Genomic DNA, 22,107 nt, shown 5'->3' with positions numbered 1-22,107 from the left:
GAGGCCGCCCTCCCTACTCCTCGCTAAGATACCTCTGCAGCCCTGGTCACGCTCTGTTACTATGTCACTTGCTGTGTATTTCCCGCTGCCTAAACACCTACTGAATGAAGCTTTCTAACATGCGAGCTCCGCCTTCTACCGCGCCCCAGCCCTGTCTCAGGCCCATGTGCCTGCTGAGGTGGATCCAGAAGGCCCTAGAGCCTTCCCAACCTCATCCCTCAACAGTCCTCCAGGGCCTCCCAACTCAGGGCTTCTTTTGAGACAGTCCCTCTGCCCAGACGGCACCTCCACCTCAAACACCCATGTCTTCTCGGGGACACCCCCACAACCCCCGTCTCCCCAGGCCTGTGTTCGGCCCTTCCAGCCCAGCCTGGGGCAGCCAGTGGGGTGTGGGGCAGGCAAAGATGGACCACCACCCTGCTCAGCCTTGCTCGCTCAGCCTGCTTCCTCCTCCATGAAATGGGGCCGGGATGGGCTAATTCATTATGTTCGGGTCCTGGGCCCCAGTACCTCGGAATGTGACTGTCTTTAGACAGGTGGTCTTTGCAGAGGTGATTAAGTTACAATGAGGTCCTACAGGTGGGCCCTAATCCTCCAGGACCCTTTTCTTGGAAGAAAAGGAAAGCTGGAAAGAGCCATGCACAGAGGGGAGACCAGGTGAAGACACAGGGCGAGGACAACCGTCTACAAGCCAAGGAGAGAGGCCCCAGGAGCAACCAACCCTGCTGACACCTTGATCTTGGACTTCCAGCCTCTAGAACTGTAAGACAATCAATTCTGGCTGTTGAAGCTGCCCAGTCTGTGGTAACTGGTGCTGCGGCCACAGCACACACACGTGGGATAATGAGAGCACCTGCTCTGTGTGGCTGCCAGCCGGAGAAGGCCTGTGATGGGCTGCCGGCTTCTGGAAATCAAGTTTTACTGGTCTGTCAATGCCAATCGTTCACGTGTCCCCTATGCTGCCAAGACTGTGCAGCTGAGCAGAAGGGAGAATGTATGTAAGGCTCACGGGGTCAAAAACGTGGACTTTCTGGCCTTTTACAGAAAAGCTGTGCACATATCAGGTGGAAAAGTGCTTAGCTCAGATGCTGCCAGGCATAGGCACCCTGCGTGTTATCCTAAGAGATCAGGCCCTTCTGAGAGGTGGAGTCGGGGTAGGGCGGGAGATACTCTGAGCCTCAGGGAGGGAGGAGCCAGACCAGCGCAGCTCTATACCTAGAGGTCAGGACAGCTCATCCCCCAGGGGCCCACAAGGAAACCCAGGACCCTCAACTGCAGCCTCCTGCTCTGATGAAGCCACTAAGATGCACTGAGTGCAGCATGGGGGGCATGTGCAGCCCCTGAGCGAGGGTGTCCTCCCCTCAAACTGCTCCTATCCACCCTGTCTCCTCAAACTCTCCGGGCAACTTCCTTCCCCACGGGGGAGCAATGCCACATGGCAGGTATGCACCCTCACCAAAGAAGACCCCCCCCCCCAGCAGGTTGTGCTAAGATGCAGACCCTGCTTCGCTTTCCAAATGCCCAGCAGTGACATCACCAAGGCTTGATCTCAGATAGACACACAGGTTTCCGAGTGAACCACACTTCAGTGGCCCCTGGAGCACCTGCAGCCTTTCCTGGGCGCTGGGGGACAGGTTCTCACCTGTGCACGGACCCTATGCATCCTGAGGGATGGGGACATAGGCTCGGGTTGCCTGGGGAAGGACCTCGGCATGCACAGTGCCTGTGGCCTAGCCACCTCGGCCTCTTTCCCATACTGATTTCCACCATGATGACTGTCCTGCACTGTCCAGCCTGGCACAGCCTCACCCCTGCCCTGGAAGATATTTCTCCAGGCTTCATTTCTCCCCTGCAGGCATGTCCACCGTCCTGTTCACCTCCCGTGGCACCAACATGTTCTGGTCTAGCCTCCAGCACACCTGAGGGTCAACTCTACAGAGGCAGGGCTAGCACATCGCAGGTACCTGTAATACCTGCCGCTTCTCCTCGGTAGGGGTCCTCGAGGGCCCAGGCGCCACCACGCAGCCTCCATGGGGCCATCCAAAGGGACCCAAGGCCTTTAGGGGAGCCCCTCTGGTGTGCTAGAAAGGGAAACAGGCATGTGGCCTCCCTCCCTCACAAGACAGGGCAACAAACACTCACTGGTATACTCTTGGGCTGACTTTTTTAAATCAAAAACTAAAATGACAATGGACCAAAGAACAAAATCCTGATGCAAGAAAAATCAGGAGTTGCCAGGGACAGACTGAAAACCTCTGGGCCCGGCACAGCCCCTGCTTCCAGCAGCAAGTCCAAGGTCGACGGCTGCTTGATTTCCTGGAGCATTTCTTGCAGGAGTTGTTCACAGAGGACAGACATCTAAGCGGAGGTGATGGGGTCAGTTGACCCAGCCCAAGCCCTGAGAGGGTCTATAATAGTCCAAATGTTCAAATATATCATCACCCACTTCTGTGCTTTTTTTCTTTTTTTTTTTTTTTCTGTCAATTAAGAAAATCTTCCTTCCTTGGTTTGGGTTTTTTTTTTTTTTAAATCACTTTGGGGTGTGGGTGGGGCACGGTTTAGGATTCAGCCAGCTAGAATTTCAAGCTGAGGTTTCTGACAAGCAAAGAGAGGATGGGGGAGATGAAGGGTGGCATTCACATCAAGAACGGCCCGGGCCTGGTTTTCCACTGCTGCCGAAACCATTGTTATTTAGAAATCATGCCTGTGTTTAATATGAAACCAGGGCACATCAACTGCTCTTCTTCTCAGAGGGGGAAAAAAAACAAAACGGTTTTTTCTCAGTTATCGGTTTTTGTGCTCGGGCACAGTGGCTGAATTATCGGACCTGACACGTGCAAAACCGGTGGCATCCCCGGTTCAGCCCAACACCAAGCCCATGAGCACAGGCAGAGGCTTTTTGCAAAGAAACCCCCGCCCTGATTGCCCTTGGTCCAAACTTCCCACTCTGTGCCCCCGTTTATTTTTAGCAGCTGCGCTTTTAAAACATTCTGGGGCTAGTTCCTGCTTTTATATAACCACTTCTGCTAACTCCTTAATGGTTTTTTTTCCGATTTTCTGAGGTGTGGCTTGTCTTAAACGTGACAGAATAACTCCATCTGCCTCTGCGCCGCTGAGCAAACTCACTGCCCAGCTTTATGCCTCTCCATGGCCCTGGACACCGCGAGAAAGGAAAGAACTCAACTGGGGTGTGTTTCAGAGAAGGGAGCACAAATTATTGGGTTTTTAAAATTTGGTATAAAGCTAACCAAGATGATACCTGGCTGCGTGCTTTGTCATTCCGAGACACCGGGTCAGGGAAGGGAGCCCTGAGCGGAAGGGGAGGCTGTGACTGCAGACAACGAAACGAAGACCCCCAGGGGCTGGAAGCTGCCGCTGTGCCCCCTACAGCAACAGTCGGGCACTCAGAGGAGTCTTCAGTACTGGAGGGGGGGGGCGGTGCGCAGGGTTGAAGACAGGACAGAATCGGGCTTATTTCAAACCGCAGCAGTTTCAGCAGCTACCCCAGCGGTGCACCGAAACCGCACACAGGACGGCCTTGAGCAAAAACAATATGAACCCGCTGGTTTACCACGGTGTGTGCTGTTAAAAAAAAAACCTCGGTGGCCGGCCCCACCCTGGTAGAAGTGTCTTTAATTCTCTTACTTCTGAACTTTCCGAGGCCGTGCGTGCCCCCAGCACCCAGGATCCAGGAGTGGCGAAGCCCCACCCCACCTCCACTGCCATGATTCTTGGGGAGCTTTCCACCTAGAGGGAGAAGACGATGGAATCTAAATCCTGCTGGCCTCCAAAACTTAAAAATACGAACACTGAAAGAAGGCAGATTCTCTTGCTTAAAGGTTTGGGTGACTTGGGATCTCAATAAATCGGATTAATACTAAATATCAAAAATATACACGAGCCTGAGTGTATGTTTTATCCCAATCAGATACTTGCTAGGTTCTATTTATAAGATTCATGGCTGCAGTGGGAAAATGAAGGTCTGCAGATGAGAGATAAATACAAACACAACAAAACGAAACACCAAAATAAAAAAACAAAGGTTTGTGGTCAGGACAGCTGCCCCACCTGAGCTCTTACCCTACACAACACAGAACGTTCCCACAACTGCCATTTGTCCCAACATAGGACACCCACACAACTGTCACTTGGCCTACACAGCACGGGACACCCGTACAGCCACGGGGCTTCTGAGAGTCCTACTACACAGGAGGGCTGTGGCTGGGGAGGGGGCATTGCCCATCACTTTGGCTCCTCCACTCCTGCCCCCCAACCCCAGCAAAAAAAAAAAGCTCAACTGTGGGGGAGAGAAAAGCACAGGCTGTCCAGAGCACAGGCTTTTTCATTTTTTCACACATCCATAATCACTTGGGAACTTCTTACTGAAAAAGACAGCTTTTCACAGACACCCACGAGTGTTCTTCTCTGGCTTCCACCTGTGGGGGAGAGCTAACGTCTCACAAGGTGACCCACGGGGCTCGTCTGAGCCCCAGGGCCACTGGCAAGGAGCCCTGCAGACGGCAGCCCTGTTCGCTCTGGCTGATGCAGGAGAAGGCAAACCTGGCAGATCAAAGCCCGTGCCAAGCAGCACAGCCCCAGCAGATAAAATCTGAGGTCCCCACCATCACAGCGTTGAGATTTTTCCACTAAAAATATTTACTGAATTTTAAGAAAAATCTGCTTAATGCATTGAAGGGAACAGGATGAGGTTTGGTTCTGAATTGTCGAGAAAAGCTGAACAAATACGTACTATTATCCACCAGGCACCCCACGACTGATGTGTTTTTTTTTCTTATCATTTGTTTATTACTTAAAAATTTTTTTTTTTTTTACTAGAGTTGATTTACACTGATGTGTTTTTCATCCTTTGTGAGGTGCCTGGGGTGGTCAAAGGGGGTAGAAATTGCAGGTGGCTGATGAGCCCATGGATGCGGGGTCATCGCATTGTCAGCAGGAAAAGGAGAGGGAGAAAAGTAGCCACATTTTTGGAGTCCTCAAAAGACAAATACCCTCTTGATTTAGAAATACGATTTTCAAGAGGTTTCCACTGAAGTCTCCTGAGACCTTCACAGGAAACCTGACAGGGGCTACTTTAGTTCTTGTAGCAAAAACGGAGAGGCGGGTATGTGACTTATAAATGAATTTACAAATCACAAATCAGTCTTCACAACAAAAATAATACAGACCGGCAGGGCTCACAGTTCTGCTTTTTGAAAAAAATCAAAAGAATATTTGTTCTTTGATTTGCGCCTTCAACACCGTCTGCTGGAATAGCCCGCTTGCTCTGAGGGGCCCGGGGTGCCCTGGAGGGGACAGGGGGATGCTAGCTAGAGCCGGGTGGGGGAAGCCCTGGGGCCGTGGTGGCCCAGCCTTTGTTCCTCCCTGCAGAGGAGAGCCAACGCTGCCAGAACACACCTCTTCGAGGGCAGAGAGGCACCGTGCCCACATTTAACAAAACCCCCAGGGTGCCACAGAGCGGGTCTGGAAGCTGGTTAGTAGGCACGTGTGCAGAGTGGGGGGTGCAGAGCCCACCAGAAGTTTCCTCCCGTAGTGGGGGCAGCACAAACGGAGTTGAGAGAGCCTGGAGTAGATGGCGACCCCGCCCACTCTCACTCTTTTTATGGCTGGTTCCCATCACCCACTCAAATACACTCCCGTACTGCTTTTCAGTTGACACTGGCAGTGGGAGGGGGTTGACTCAGTGCTTTGAATGTGAGAAATGAAGAGACTAAGGACCACATGCATCCCAGCAGAAAGACAAGGGCTGCACGGGAACACCTCCCTGGGCCCCTCACCTTGCTGTAGGTGGAACCAAGGGGCTGGGGTCAGGGTGGCAGCTCCTGTCTGTTCACACCCATGCTCAGATGCAAGACAGGGATGTCCAGGCTCTCTGGGCCTGCACCCCACCATGAGGCCCTGCTGGCCCCCAGATCCCAGATGGCTGAGCCCTGACTTCTCTGCTCCAGGACCCCAGCTTGGGCATTTGCACCCCAATGAATAACGGGTGACAACAGCGTCACTCAACTCCCACTCAATCCACCGCTAGATTCTGGGTGCAGGAGGGTGGGCGTGTGCTAAGATAGGCAAACGCTTCTATTTTCAAACTCAGCCGACTCTGCGGAACAGAAATTCACCCCCAGGAACAATTCATCTCCAGGCATTTTATGTGTTAAGAGGCTGAGAGGAAAATGACATTTCTCCCTCTGCTGGGACCCAAGTCCCGCCCAGCCCTGGTGCACCCCAGCCTTGGCTGGCCAGCGAGTGCCGCAATTTTCCAGGCATCTCTGGTTGGCGGTGAACTACTTTTGTCCCATTCTAGAACTTCACATGTACCCACCGAATTATCTCTTCGAAATCATCGTGGGAACGGAATTAAAGTAGTTAAGTTAAAGGCTGAGGTGCTAACCGCACGGCTCAACTGGAGAAGCCACTTTAAGAGTGGATCTTGTGCAATAAACAAGGGGTTGGGACCCACACGGGCCAAGGATGACCACCCTGACCTCACCCCCAGCCTGGCGTCTTAGAGCCAAGCGTGCACCGGGCTGGCACCATGTCTGAATCAGGGCCATTCTCTGTGATAGAGTCCGGTGTGGCAGCTCCCAGGACGGTCAAGCTGACTGCCAGCCAAGTGGGCTGGCCCGACAGTGGGTGGCAACCAGAAAACCGCCCCAAAGGAAGATCCTGCAGTCAGTCACCCTGCGAGGAGTCCACACAGGTGTGGGAGGGGACCTGTGTTCTAGGGGAGAAATGGCTTTTTCTTTTCTTTTTCTTTCTTTCTTTTTTTTTTTTTTTTTTTTTTTGAGAATCATTTGAATCAAACAGGACACTGGTTAAAAGGTATCCCGTGGTCTTGGGTTTGTCAGAAAAATTATGGGGGGGGGGCAAAAAAGACATCACAGGTGTGTGCGTGGCTTTATTCTGTAGGTGAAAAGGTCGTTAGCAGTAATAATAATTAAATTGGGGAGAGGTTAAAGGTGACTGGCTGGTTAGCGGTGAAGGCGCGCTAGCTGGTGTCACCCAGGCGCTGCAAGGAACCGCAACGCGGGGCTGCGCCGGCAGGAAGTGGCAAGGGTGGGGCCCTGGGCGCAGGATCCCGCTATCTGTCGCCGCAGGCGCGAGGCCCAATCACTGACACCCACACAGCCATTTCCTGCACTTAAAAAAAAATCTGTTTCTCCCTTTGCAAATCAACAACTTTTACCTAGAAACTCCTCAGCGGTGAGTTCTGACTGATCTCGATCTCCGGTCCGTTGCAGAAAGCACACCACTGTTTACCTGGGGGAGGTGTGGCAGTGCTAACCCTAACTGACAGGTTTCAGAGGTTGCGGAGGGGTCTGTTTTGCATCTGCCTAAAGAAACCAATTCTCTTTACTCCAAACAGACACCTGCTGATTATTTCATACCTTGATAGACCTTTCTAGAAAAGGGCACAGAGAACTCAGTGCCGACGCCAAAGCTCCATGCACACGCCCCAGAGGGTGATTCTCCAAAGTCCCCAGGGGTCTGCTTTCTGGCTTGGGTCAGAGCAGATGGCCAGACACAGGCTGTCCTGGTCACACACATATGACACTAGAACTGTCCCAGAGAATCTTGGCGAGGCTCCCAGTTGGCAGGATCACCACCATGACTGCATCGGCTGACACTTATATATATGTGTTTATCGCACATCAATGAATCAAACTTAAAAACACAAATGAAAAACAGCTCCCACAAAATGTGAGAACTGCAGCCTCTGGTGCAAGAGATGGCACCCCGCAACCAGGAGTCACACGGACCCACAAGTGTACTCGGTCCCACAGGAGTGATGACAGCTGAGCTGTGCCAGAGAGGACCCTGGAGCCCTCTTTGAAGTTCTACTACCCACGCTCTGACTTTTTTCAACTGCAAAGACTTCTGCTAAACTGCAATCTCACCGGGAAGGAGCCTTTGATGACTCTCTGTGTGGATGACCGCCTCAGGCCCAGCCTCTCTTTCCCCAGGACAGGAGCTAGGGAAGGAGGCCCTGGGGCTGGGTTTGCTAACACACACCTCACTCATCATGGTAACCACTGTGCAAGGCGAGAGGCCACACGCTAGGCCAGAGCTGGTCCTGAGTTCAGGCAGGGAAATTGAGGCTCAGCGAGGTTAAGACACTTGCTCAGAGCCCCTCAGGGAAATGGAAGTGGGCCGGAACGTGAAACCAGCCTGATCAAGCAGCCTCTCGGGGTTTAGCCAGACAGGTGGGCAAGAGGCTGGAGGGAAAGGGCATCAGGCTCACCTGCCCTGGCCTCACACGTTGGAGCCAACTCCAGGTGCAAAGACCTGGCAGGGTTCCACAAGCCTCTGAGTCCCCTGCAGACAAGCCCCAAGTGGGAATGTGGCAAATCAGACCCACTTCACATGTAGAACCATTTCACATGGAGAAGTTACAGAAGACCCCATCCCTTCCTCTTGGTTTCTGAAGCGCAGGTACAAAGATGTGCGTATGGTTTGCGGAAAAAAAAAAAAAACCATTACCTCTGGCAGTCTGGATGGCCCATTTGCCCACCTCCACAGGATCACGGCTCCACTGCTAGGGCCACACAGCCCCAAGAGCAGGGCACCCACCTCGTTTCCTCCCTGCACAGTTGCCTGGGACCAAGACTCCCCCAGGTGTCAGGATGGCCCTTAGGCGTGACCACGCAGCACTCCCTGGTGAAGGCGGCCACCACCAAATGCTGGCCATGTGGCCCTTCCAGGCGGGAAAAGGCTGGGTCAGCAAGAAGAGCAGACAAGCACATTCCATCCCTCGCTTGCAAAATGCTGGACTTTCTCACAAAACAACAACAACAACACTTGGACATCTTCCTGGTTGCTTCCCATCTTTAGCAGCCAAGAGAACAAGAGCCATGCCTGAGGCTTTCATGACAAACCTTCTGAGTGGGACTTCTCCAACATGCACCTGCTGACTTGTCTTGCTAATAACCAGATAACTACCGAGCTGCTCCGGTGTAAAGCGGCCTCACCCCACGCAGCACAGATTGGGAGAGAGAAGGGCCACATATGCAGCTGGGCTCAACTCCCTCTACCGGGGAGCAATGGCGGTGGGGGGGGGGGGGAGTGGCCACTGACCTCTGAATCCCTCTAAGGGCCCAATGCTCTCCCTCCCAAATCCACCTTGTTAAGTGACACCTGCTGGGTCAGGCGGCCCTCGTGAGCGCATGGGCACAGCCAGCCATTCCCAGGATGTTAGAGGTTAGTATGAAATCACAGCAGAAACACCACTGGACGTGCTCCAACGTCACACCGTGTGTACCTACCACCCAGCAGCGTGTACAATGCAGGGTTTTTCTGTTCAGCCACTGCTTCTAGGTAAGAGAATCAGATGAAAGACATTTAGGTCTCTACACGGGCATGTCACGGCCACTCACAGATTAAACACTCTGCACAGGCTGTTTTCCAGAGCACCTGAACCTCACAGCTTGATTCTCCTTACAGCTGTCTTGGGGAATGGGGGCGGGGGGTGGAAGGGCTGGGGGATGTTCACTGGGTTCAGGGTTGGCCCTGCTGTGTGACTTGGGCACCCACGTGACCTCTCACGCTCCTTTCTGATTCCAGTAAGAGGCCATCATGGTGTTGCCCTGTCTTGCAGGTCTTGTTAGAATCTTGCAAGATGACAGTCATGCACCCTGAGGGTCATGATGGCAAGAGGCTATGAAGGCACTCAGCCCCCTGGCCGTGGCAGAGCAAGAGTGTGGTAGCCCAAAGCCATGAGCAAAGGCAGCCTGAGACCCCTTGGATACAAGCACCAATGCCCCTCCCCAAACATGGACAGCCCAAAAAAGCCCAAGCCCTGAAACCAGCTCCAAGGAGGTCAGCTGAGCCTCTGGCATGTTCTGCTTTCTAAGTCCACAGCATCCTGAAAGGCAGAAGCCAAGGTAGGGGGCAGTGGGGAGGGTCGCAATGGGGAGGTGACAGCGGAGGGTGAGTTCAAAAGCACCCAGGACTGGTTCGGGGAAAGGTGAGAATGAAGCTCTGCGCCTGTCACAGCTGGCAAGAGGAGCAGCTCCTCCTCGAGGCCAGACAGATGCTGTGCTGCTGGGCGTGTGTGTGCACACGCGAGTGTAAGAACATTCACATGTGTGGCGCACGGGCTGGTGTGTGCAAGCACTGTGTGAGAGTATGTGCACATGCATGCAGGCCAGCTGTGACTCCCTTCTTCCGGGCAGAGTGAGAAGGCGCGATGCCATTCCATCAGGAGACTGCCAAGGGCCACCGAGGACCACTGCTTCCATCTAAGATACAGCGGCCTCTCACAGATACAAGGGAATTCCTGTGCTGTTTTCGCTTTTCTCCTCCCGTTTTACAGTAAATGCCTTTGATGTGTGACTTACAGAAGTGAACTCTTAATGCATAGTTTCTGCTCACAGTTCACAGAAAATCTGTTATAAATTCACCCAGCCCATTGGTAGTGCTTTCTCTCATGACTCATTCACAAGGCCAAACTGGGCACCGTGGGCAGAGTTCCTGTCCTCCTGAAACAAAGCCCTGGCCAGTCCAGGTGCCAGGAGGAAGGAGGCAGTGTTTTAAAATAAATTTCCCTGTTTGTCTCTAGTGACAGGTGGACCTTGTGTCCAGCCAGCCTTGTACCGACCACCACTGTAACCAGTGCACTCGGGGTCTTGCACTGATGACAGGCTGTGAGGAGGAGCCCCGGGGGCAGATTGAGGAAGGAATGGAGTGGGGAGCTCAGGCAGGAAGGAGAATGCCACAGAAGGGACAGGGAAAAGAGAGGTTGTGGAATAGCAGGCACAACCAAGGGAGCGTGAGGGTCTCTTGTGGCCATCCCGAGGCTAAGGACAACAGGGGTTCCTTTGCCTGGAGACCAGAGCAAACGATGCGGGGCGGGGAGGATAAAGGGATTGGAAAGTTGTAGTGAATCCCTCAGCTGCTTGGAGCAATAGCTCTCTGCTTTCCAGTCTGGTAACCTGGCCTGTACACCTACTGGTATCACGGAACAGAGGTCCCACGAATGAGCTGGTAATAGTCCTCAGTATCCTGAGGAGGTGGGGGGTGGGGCACCTGGGCTCCCTGGTGAGAAAAAGTAGCAGCGCCACCACAGCCAGGAGAGGCAGGGTCTGCAGGAAACCCCTTGCTCAGAGCCATCTGCCAGGGGCGAAAGTTGAGGAGAGGGGAGCCCCGAGCCATCCTGCCCCTTCTGACATCAAATACAGCCGAGGAAGACCCCCACTTCCACCCCGTGTCCTTAACTAGTTTGGAGGCACTGGATCAAGATCAAGAGGCTGAAATCAGCCACTGCTACCACCATCTCAGCCACGAGCCCTCCCTGAACCAGCCTGGGAGGGAGTTTGGGTGGGATCCACGACTACATCCTGAGCCAAGGGCTGTGAGGAGGGCTAGGAGCCTTGGCCTTCGGGAGACCACCCTGGAGCCCCTCTCAGAGCCCAGAGCCAAGGAGCCTGCACGACACAGAGCGGGTGGAGCAGGAGATGCCCCAGGCACATGGTGGATGTGACCCAGGCAGACCGTCTATTGCTCTGACTGCAGAACCCGCGGCATCTGCTCTACTCTGGGTTGGGGAACAGAGGGGCCCTCGGTGTCCCAGCCATCTGGCGACGGTGGGCGGGTGGCTGTGAGAGAAGAAAGCGTACTGACCGCTGGGCGGTTTAGGCCGAGGAGGAGCAGGTTTCTTCGGAGGCAGAGCGGGAGTGTCCTGTTTACTTTTAAAGGGGTCATCTGAGAATCCTGCCCCTCCAAAGGAGGAGGTGAAAGGGCCAGAAGTTGGGGGCTGTAAGAGAGGACACGAAAGAGAGGCAGAAACAGTTGTTAACACAGAGGCAGCGGACGTCCACCGAGCCCTCCGGGCTGCGCGGCACAGCCCCCGCTCTGACCCGGGATCTCTCACGAGCACCCACTATACTCCACCCTCAACAGCCGGGGTCCTCCGGCCTGTGAAGGGCAGCCGGCAAACACAGAGAGCAGTCGAGAGTGGCCTGGTGCCTCGATGGGCTTATGGCATGGCAGGGCAGTGCGGTGGGTAGGGAGGTGGGTAGGCAGGCAGCACTGAATGGCCCTGAAGCTTGGAGGGAAGCACTCAGCATTCTTCAAGGCACGCAGGGCCTTCGTCATAGCTGCCCCCTCACCCAATTCTTCGGCCTGAGCCCTGCAGTTCTCCCAGTCTCCTCCAAGCAATTTCCCAGTGCCTGGAACCTCTTTTGAGCCCCCATCCCCAGGCCCCCATATACACAAGGTCTCCAACCGGGGGTTTAACCTGCCCCATTCACCTCAAGTCCCTCTTCTCCCTCAGAGACTGGCTGGACCTCACTGCCGCTCCCAGAGCTCTCCCTAACACCCCTTCCAGCTAACTGTGCCTGCCTGGACATCCCGGTGGGAGTTGACAAGACAAGTGCCACCATGCCACAGTGATGGGTACCCCGGCCCCTCCAGCCTAACTGGGTGGCCTGAAGGGCAACTGCCTGTGACAGCTGCCTGTGGTGGGCAGGGACTTGTCTATGTGTGCACCCCACCTGGAGCACCAGCACAGTGCTAGGCCTTGGACCAGCTACACCCCAAAGGGAAAAGATCGCTTCCTACAGGGGTGGGGGACCACTTTCACTAAAACAGAAAATAACCAGGAAAAAGTAGAGCAAGGTGATTCATCAGACATAAAAGGAGTTGGTGGACACAGGAGTAAAAACACTAACGCATTCCTTAAAAAGCAAAGGAAGGGAGACGCAAAGCAGGGATGGAGGAAGGGAACTCAGGGAAGGGCACCTGCAATTCTCTCCCCAGTGAAGAGGGCTGAGGGACAGAAAACAAAGCAGAAACACAAGGCACTGGGACTATCTTAGGTAATCTGCTTTCAATACATCTCTGGAGAAGTGGAGAGAAGGGCTGACGCCAGTCACGGAACAGGGCTCCCCGCTTCTCCTGGGTCCAGTTACAGGGATGGGATGGGATGGGATGTGGCCACCGTGCCCCAGCACCTAGTCCCAGATACTAGTCTCAGGTGGGAGAGAGGCGGACAGCCCATGGCGGGGGGGGTGGCGGCGGTGGCTGCTGCACACTCAACCAAGCCCACTGGGTGCCTGGGTTGCTCCATCCTACCCCACCCTCCAGGGCCTCCAGAGTAGGAGATGCTGACTCCATGCAGGTCTTCTCACTATATCTTTCCAACGGCCTTGGGACAGAGTCCTACTGTCCCCACCTCCATTTTATGCATGGGGAAACTGAGGCACAGGGAGGAGATGTGGCCTGCTAGTCACACAGCACCTCAGTGGGGGAGTCGGGGTGGGAATCCACGTCATTCGCCTCCTGGGCCAGGAGTCCCAGGCCCTGCACTCGGCTGCTGGCAGCCCAGCCCCCACGGGAGGTCTGGGCACTGTCCTCAGGCCCATGGGGGAGACACTGTACAGATGCAGGCAAGGGACAGAGCAGCAAAGAAGGCCTGGGGAATAAGGGGTCACATAGGGAAGACCCATTTGCCTACCAAGACCACCTTAGCCTGGGCGAGAAGGGCTGCCAGGGCTGTGGCACAGCAAAGAAGGTAGTACTCCCCTGCATGATGGCTACTCCCCTCTCCCAGGCTTTGAGACATTTGTCCTTTTCGGCACTAAAGTCAGGGAGGCTCTGCAAGACCTGTGGCTTGAGTTTCTAGAACGTGTTCTGCAGAGCATGGGGGTCAGGGTAGGATCTGGAGGCCCTGCTACCAGCTCCATGCTTCCATTTCCTTGTCCGTGAAATGACAATAATGACAGGCTCACGGGGCTACGGCAGGACAGAAAAAGGTAATGTGTAAATCGCTCCACCCAGCATTTCAGAGGACATCAGCATAAAGGCAGCATGGTATCATCAAGCCAAGGGTGTGGACCTGACTAGAACATCTCTTGGATGTCCATGCATCTGCATGCCCCCCATCGCCCAGCAACGCTTTCCTTCTACCACTTCCTGTCATCCAGACAGGGCCAGCAGGAGAACCAAGGTGCAGTGACGACCTGTAGTTTAGTTCGGCTCTAAAACGCGTGAGTGCAGTTTGGGAAAGAGGACAGACTGAGGGCTAAGGAGACAGAAGGGAGGGGGAACACTAGTATCTCTGCTTCTGTCATGCACAGGGCACGCCCTGGGTCCAAGGCTTTCTCCACTCTCACCACAACCTGAGACAGGCAGGCAGGAATCAAAGCCAATTTTCTTGGTGGAGAGGTGGCGTGACCAGCCCCGGAAGGCCCCGCATAGACCCCAGTTCTTGTCCTGGATGCTGGGAATGCATGCCCTCTGGGGAAGGGGTACAGAGGGACACCTGGACTCCCCCTGAGTTTCGAGGTGCACGAGGCCTCATCCTCCCAGCTCATACACTGCACTCTGGAGCGTGAGCCGCAGTGATCTTCCTGGCTGGTTGGGGACACCGCAGGCCAAGCCAATTCTCCACCCCCTCTTCTGTCTGAACCCACTGCACCGGTGGGCCCACTCCAAGGTAAAAGGGTTTCAACCGTAAACGCCTGGTTCGCCCACAGCAGGGAATTATATCACTTCTAATACTGAAAAGCCTGCGTCATTTCCGAATCCCAACTTTCATGACTTTGAGTTTCCCAAGAAGCCTCCTTTGGGACCTGACTGGTTCCTACTCAGACAGTGGCTTCAGGGAAAGTCGCTATTTTTAGAAGGGTTTCAGTAAAGCCGGTAGGGGCTCTCTGGCCGAATAGAGTGAAGTGTGCTCACAAGAAAAAAAAAAAAAAAAAAAAAAAAAGGGACAGAAAGCTACTATATGAAAAGCAGCTCTATAAAAGGTTCACAGTTTAAATAATTGGTTTAAAGCAAATGACTCTCAACCAAAAAAAAAATTGTCCTAAAGAGGAATGCACGCTTTTGAAAAACAACTGAAAATGGGCTGACAAATGGTCAAGTATTTCATAGGTGACCTTTTTTTTTTTAAGGGTGGGAGGAGTAAAATAATAAGTTAGAGTCTTATTTTTATTCTCAGATATCTATTTTGGGGAATGTGTTCTTAAAGGAAGGTAATGTAGGCTTGATACTGTCTAGAAAAATCTCCTCAGGTATGGGGGGACCTCAACTAAAAATGCAAGCCCAGAGAACCTCGAAGGAATCTCCTGGAGTCAGATTGCTGCCTGGCACTTTCCTTTAGCACTGCCAGGCAGCAGGAGGACACTCCATCTGAGGGGGAAGTTAAGAAAGAGCACCAGCGTGCATCACCAGCATGCACTGCCTCCCCAGCACACTCGGGTGGGAAAAAGATAGCCATGTTAAACACACACACACACACACACACACACACACACAAAACCAAGCCAAAAAAACAAAAAAGAAACACCTTCTTGCCACTTTACTTTCATTTCCTTCAGCATTTTATTTATACACACGATGTTGTTCTTGAAAAACAGAAAGGGAACCAAAAGGGAAAAACAGAGACCTGGGGGTTAGGGCCCTGTATTCGTCTGGGCAAGTGGCATGAGAGCAGGAGCTGACGGGATCGTGGAAACAAAACAATGGAGTACCGGAGACAAACTTTCCACAGCCCTGTCCAGCTCTGTCCCACCCAGCGCCACCAACAGGAAGGTGCACTGGCTCTGAAGTCACAAGTGCACATTTGTGCAGCCTGCCGGGGGACAAGAGACCAAGGAGAGGGAAAATGGAATGAGAAGAGGGAAAATGCCACTTTAGGTCAGAAGGGGCAGAAAGAGGGAAGATCCAGGCTCTGGCGAGTCTGCAGCTACAGCAAACGCAGGCACTGCCTGGGGGAGGGAGGGGCAGCCGTTGCTGCCATCTGGGGCCCCACCACTCTGGTGGCCCCATCGCAGCCCCATGAGCCCGAATAGCCTCAACTCAGGTCCTTCTTGAAACAGGGGGCCTGGTTCATGCCCTCTGCTAGCTCTCCCTCACTCCCTCGGCCTCCGCGGTCAGCCTTGTGCAGGGAGCTGGCTCGAGAATACAACCGTGAGTGCCTTCCCTGGAAGCTGCTGCCACCGTGTGGCTGACAGATTCTGCAAACAAGGACAGAAGCCGAGGACACACAGCTCCATGCAGTGACGGGTAAATGAGGCAAATCTCAGGCCCTGGGTGCCTTTTGGCTGATCCCACATAGCATCCCAACCATCAGTGTCACAGTTTCCAAGTCAGGGCTGTAGACTCGTTCCCTCCGGGCACCAGAAGGAGAGAGGCCACAATCCCAGCACCTCTGGCTCCCTCCTGAGGCAGCCGATGGGCAAACAGATGCTCTGCCTCCCACCTGAAGCTAGATTTGCTACCGCCAGTTTATGTTCACATGCTTCTTTGAAAAGCTAAACAGAATCTCAGATGCTTCTTGGAAGCCACACACCACGATCGCACATTACTAACCACAAAGCTCAGTGCCCAGAGAGCTGTGCACCCCTCAGGCTGAGTGAACATGGAGGAAGCAGGCAGGGCACCTCCAGGAGCTGGCATGCGCGGGTCCAAGAGGCACAGGAGTCCCCACGGTGGGCGCCCACTGCCACCCACTCCAGGGGCTCCCTCCCCCGCCCCCTCGCCACCACTGGCTTGTGAGCCTTCCCCAGGTAGGGCGCAAGATCAGAGAACTGTATCTGCAGGGGGTCGTCCCAGTGCCCAAGCCCGGAGCAGGCAGGAAAGGCTGGTGGGTTCAACGATCGATCGCAAGGCTTTATGACTCCGGGGCCAAAGGCTGCATTGCCTGAGCTCTTTAACTGTGAGGGATCCCACCCTCACCTGCAAGGAGAGGAGCAAACGCAGGTGCCAGCAACAGGGACTGGGACTCAGGCCAAGATGTGCACACCTAATGCCGCTTCCCTAATCCTTGTCAAAGAAACCAGACCCACAGTCAAAAATCAAGGGACATCAAAGGTTAGAACGAAGAACAGCAGGCCCTCGACCCTTTCTCACTCGCCAAGGCCAACATCTTCAACTTAGCAGTTTCCTATGGAATTAACCTCATAGGCTTCCACTCTTATTTCTTAATCTGTTCCTTTTGGACATTATCTATCGACTGACTTCCTGCTAAATTAAAGATCTAACTCTCTAACCACACACCCAAGCCCCTGCCAAATGAGCTCAACCACCACCTGTGGGGTTATATTCAGTCAGCTTATGTAACTCTGGCCGGGCAGACACCGTCCTGTCCAGCCAAGGGTGACTATGGTCCTTCCTGCACAGCTGACTTTTCACTTGCGCATTTATTCACCAAGCCTAGTCCTCACTTTCCACATCCTTCTCAGGTTCTGCCCACTGGCAGACCCAGACACATCTCCTGCCTTCTGGCCCATGGCCCACGGTTCCATCCTTAGCGGGCTGCACATCAGGGCTGGCCCTCTGGCTCAACACCTTCCCAAGTTTGTTCAGCCACAGAGACTTTATTCACTGAGGTCTGATGGCCGTCAGAAACAACAGGGAGCAGGGGGAGCCTGCGGCACTCATGCCTCAGGGAGGGACTCAGGGTTCTGGCAGTTCTGCCTAAGGACGGGAAATAGGTCCAGTTACAGTCACGGGCGCTTTCCAGACCCTGTCTGCTGAATCATGACCTCACATGAGAATGCATTTCAGAGTGTGACAGGTGCCAAGGAAATACATATGTGGCATTAAACAATTATGCCTGGCAGCCCACAACAAGACCACGACAAGAGGCACAAGGATAATGGGAGAGCACAGGGGCTCCATGGGAGGGGCTTTACCTTGGACATCTGGCTGAAGTCGGCAAAGCCCTCAGCACTATTGAAGGACCCACTTCCGAAGGGGTCTAAGGTTCCAAAGGGACCTGCAAGCAGCACCAGCAGAGGCAGAGTTACAGGGTGTCCACAGAACACACCTCCTGGAGTAAAGGGGAAATGTCACCTCTTTGTTCTCAATGGCCCCTAAAGCCGGAGACCCATGGAGGTCACATTTGTTGGCCAAGGTCGTGAATCTGGGTGCAGACCCCTCAAAAAGGCCTCCCCCATCTCCTGTCTATTCTGGGTCCTGACCTGGATCCTGGCCATGACAGCCAGCTCAGGGAGAGCAGAGGGACTCTGCCTTGTGTCTGTGCCACAAGCCAGCAATGTTCAGAGTCACCAAAGGGGTGACAAATGCCCTGGGGAAACAGAGCCTCTGTCCTGCCGGATTGGGAGGGGAGAGTGAGAGGAAGGGGACCCGCCAACTGCACAATTTACGTGGGGAGGTCATCTGTGGGGAAAGACTTTTGCTGCGCTTTCTCTTTTGCGGGGCGAGGGAAGGAGGCGATTTGCCTGGAGTAACCCACAAGCCCACCTATGAAATCAAGCTCTGTTAACTAACAAGCGCAAGATGCTAAGCAAGGCCGCAGTACCCAGTGGGGCCTGTTCCCAAAAAGCAAGGGGCAGTCTGCAAACACCCCTTTCCTTAAAGGCTCAAGAGCTTTATACTGTGAGAGAAGGTTTTCTCAAACACAGCGCCTAGAGCACAAGCCTCAGCAGAACTTTGGCTTCCTTTAGGAAACAATCCAAAGGAATGAACCAAAGATTCACAAGGAGGAATGAGTAGAGAGTAACTAACACATTGGTATTATGACTGAATTAAACCCCTACTGCCAAGCTTCCTTTCCAGAAAGATGCCAGCTCTTGCTCAGGAAGATGGGCAGCTAGAGGGAATTGGTATGGGCCGCACTGCCTTGAGCGAGAATCTAGGTGCCACTTGCTAATGACATAAACACTGAGGACTCATCAGTTTTGGAAACAGGTGTGCTATTCCACTGCCTGAGGAAGAGTGAGAAGGAAATTAAGCCATCAGTCTCACCTGATCCTTTTGAGGAGACACTGGATGATGAAAAAGGATCACTGGATTCAAAGGGGTCGAGCTGAATGAAAGGAGAGAAGAGAGAGTGAAAAGCAGTTCCCTTGTTCATTATCCATTCATTCAACCACAAACTTCCTTGACATCTATACACACCAATCTGGTGCCCTGGCTGTAGGGAGGATAAAATGTTTTAAACTAAATCCAGGCAGAGTCAAATCCCAGCAGATCAACCCCTCCTGCAGATAACAGCTATAAATACTTTGGACCAAACCAAACAAAACAAAACAATCACCTGAAGACCCAGGAGGCGAACCAAAGCAGAAAGACTTTGGAAGAGAACTGAAACTTGGCAAAACAAAACAAAACAGTACGAGGTTGAGTTTTCTGTTTTGACAGCTACTGGGAGGCTATGACTCCAGTAGAAAATTCACTGTCTTTGTGGACTAAAGTTCTGAAGAGGGAGCCCCAGGACAACCACAGCCATAAGAAAGGGTTGCGGGATTTGGAAAGGACAGGCAGAGGATGGGAGCCCCAACTTCCATGACAAGCTCTGCCCACATCTCAGGCTGACCCTTACACTGTGTGGATGGGCAGACTCAGAGCAGCCTACAGATAAGGCCATAGGAATGAAACCACAGGTGAGAGAGGGAGAGCCTGCAGTGCAAGACTCACCAAGTTTGTTGCCTGCTAAAAGAAAACCACCCACATTCTTTGGAGGAATGCAACAGAGTCCAGTCTCCACAGCAAAGCACTCAGAATGCATAGAATACATTTCTAAGTTATTCAACACAGAGAGAACCAGAAAAATGTGGTTCTCAAGGGAAAAGGCAATCAATGGAGTCAATCCCAATGACCTGCATATTGAAATTCTCAGATGGAGGACAACTCAAAAGCAGAGATAACTGTGCTTAGTGAGGTAAAGGAAAACATACTTAAGATGAATGAAAAGACAAGAGATCTTAGCACAGAAAGGGAAACTACACAGAAGGAACATGGACATTCCAAAACCATAAAGTAGAATATCTAGACTAAAAATTTCACTAGATAAGCTAACCAAAAAACGACAGAGAAGGTAAGTGAGGTTGAAGATAAATCAGTAGAAATTACCTAACATGAAGAAAGAGGAGAAAAAAAAGAATGAAAAGAAACCGAAGCATGGGGACCTGTGGGGATAACACCAGAACATATGTGTAACTGGAATGCCACAGATAAAGGAGAGAAAACAGGAAGAAAAAAAAAAATCAAAGAAATTGATGGCTAAAAACTTACCAAGTTTGGTGAAAGACATAATTCATAGACATAAGAACTTCAGCAAACCCAAGCAGAATAAATACAAAGAAAACCATATCCAAATCCTATACAAACTACTGGAAAGCAAAGATAAAGAGAGGCTCTATAAAGCAGCCATAGAAAACAACATGTTACAACTATCTGAAAGACTGACAACTTCTCAAGAACAAGAAGGACTAAACGGTAGTGGAACAACATCCTACAAGCGGCAAAAGGAAAAAAATAATTCTAGATTGGGCACAAATATATTCAAGAATGACAACAAAATAGTCCTGCATTACAAGAAGTGCTAAAGTAAGTTCTTTGGGCTGAAGAAAAATGATAATGGAGGGAAAATCAAATCTTGAGAAAACAATGAAGAACTTGAGAAATGGTGAATATATGGGCGAAAAAAAAGGATTGCTTTTTCATCTTTCAAATTCATACAGTGGGGAGTTCCCTGGTTGCCCAGCAGTTAAGGATTCAATGTTGTCACTGATGTGGCTTGTGTGTGATCCCCAGCCTAGGAAATTTCCATATGCTACAGGCACAGAGGAAAATTCACATAGTGGATTAAAGCAAAAATTATAGCACTGTCTTAAACAGAATTTAATATATTTAGAAATATTACACTCACAGGGCAACTGAAACAGAGACACTGCTATTTGGGGAAGGCAGACAAAGAGACCTATATAATGGCAAATTTTCTGCATTTTATATTAAGTGACATAACATTAATTCCAAGTAGCCTATGAAAAGTTAAGAGTCTATTACCTAAGTGCTTTTAGGTAATCCCTAAAGCAACTTCTAAAAAATAATGAAAAAAGCTATAGTCAAAAGAGGCCATTGCAGAACAGATGCTGACTCACAGACACTGAAAAACTTATGGTCTCCGGAGGAGACAGTTAGGGGGGTGGGGGGATGTCTTCGGTTATGGAATTGAAATCCTGTGAAATAGGATTGTTATGATCATTACACAACTACAGATGTGATAAATTCATTTAATAATTAAAACAAAAACAAAAACAAACAAACAAACAAACAAAAAGAGGCCAATAGATTCAATCCCTGGCCTGAGTAACTTCCACATACTATGGGTATGGTCAAAAAAAAAGGCCGATAGATATTAGTAAATGGAATTCTAGAAAACACTGAGAAGAGAGAAGAAGAGGAACAGAGAAATAAAATACAGAGCATAAAAGAAAGCAAATAATAATAGATTTAAATCCAACCATGTCAATAACTGTATTAAATGTTAGTGGAATAACCACTTCATTTAGAAGGCAGTGACTTTCAGACTTTATAGAAAAGCAAGGTCCAACTGCATTCTCAACACAAGAGACATCCTTCAACATCCAGATGGGTTGTAAGTGGATAAAAAAAGATGTTCCATGCATAGACTAAGCATAAGGAGAATGAAATGGCTATTTTAATATGTGATAAAAAATAGATTGGACAAAGATTATCACCAGAGGGAAAAGGAAACTTTTATAATGAAAAAGGTCACTGCATCAGGATGATACAACAATCATCAATGTGTAGCACCTGACGAAGCTTCAAAATATACAAAGTAAAACCTGACAGAATGAAAGAGGATATGGACAATTCCACAAATGTAGAAGATTTTAACATCCCTCTTTCGGCAATTGGTAGAGCTAACAAAAACTGTAAAAACAGATGATTGGTCCTGTAATAAACCATAACGGAAAAGAATTCAAAGATATACATAAAACCTAATTACTGCGTTATACACCAGAAACTAACACAACACTGTAAATCAACTATACCTCAATTTTTTAAAAGGAGAAAGATGATGAGAACAACACCTTGACCTAACCAGCATTTACAATACATTACATCCAACGACAGCAAATAGACATTCTTCTCAAGTGTACACAGTATGTTTACCAACAGAGACCACAAAACAAGTCTCAGTAAACCTAAAATGACTGGAAACATACAAAATATGTTCTCTGGTAATGACAGATTTAATTAGAAATCAATATTATAAAATACCTGGGGGGACAAAAAGTATCTGGGAACGAAACAATACACTTTATTCTTTTTTTTTTTTTTTGTCTTTTTGCCTTTTCTAGGGCCGCACCAGCA

At 51.2% G+C, this 22,107-nt stretch overlaps 1 protein-coding gene across 50 annotated transcripts in view; it reads right to left on the bottom strand.

Moving 5' to 3' along the window:
- Positions 1-22,107, bottom strand: part of EPS15L1 (epidermal growth factor receptor pathway substrate 15 like 1) — a 104,068-nt gene that overhangs the window by 9,396 nt on the left and 72,565 nt on the right. For 9 of the 50 annotated variants that reach the window (XR_002341604.2, XR_014837460.1, XR_014837461.1 and 6 more), the window contains 2 exons: positions 18,730-18,790; positions 17,655-17,737 (listed from right to left, as the gene is read on the bottom strand). Coding sequence is in view for 46 of the 50 variants with exons in the window: in XM_005661213.4 (XP_005661270.2) it covers positions 17,655-17,737; positions 18,730-18,790 (144 nt within the window). In the remaining 4 variants the exon portion in view is untranslated. Of the gene's footprint in view, positions 1-2,478; positions 3,538-3,645; positions 3,748-9,278; positions 9,327-11,634; positions 11,768-15,320; positions 15,590-17,654; positions 17,792-18,729; positions 18,791-22,107 lie in introns of those variants that run through there. The other 41 variants (XM_003123481.6, XM_021083595.2, XM_021083591.2 and 38 more) reach the window with 14 other exon arrangements.

Source organism: Sus scrofa, chromosome 2 (assembly GCF_054392235.1).
Source record: "Sus scrofa isolate SSC_HxYL_T2T_F1_AM1 chromosome 2, Sscrofa_HxYL_maternal_Yorkshire_Landrace_v2.0, whole genome shotgun sequence".
Classification (NCBI taxonomy): domain Eukaryota; kingdom Metazoa; phylum Chordata; class Mammalia; order Artiodactyla; family Suidae; genus Sus; species Sus scrofa.
This window is presented reverse-complemented; position numbering and strand designations above follow the sequence as displayed.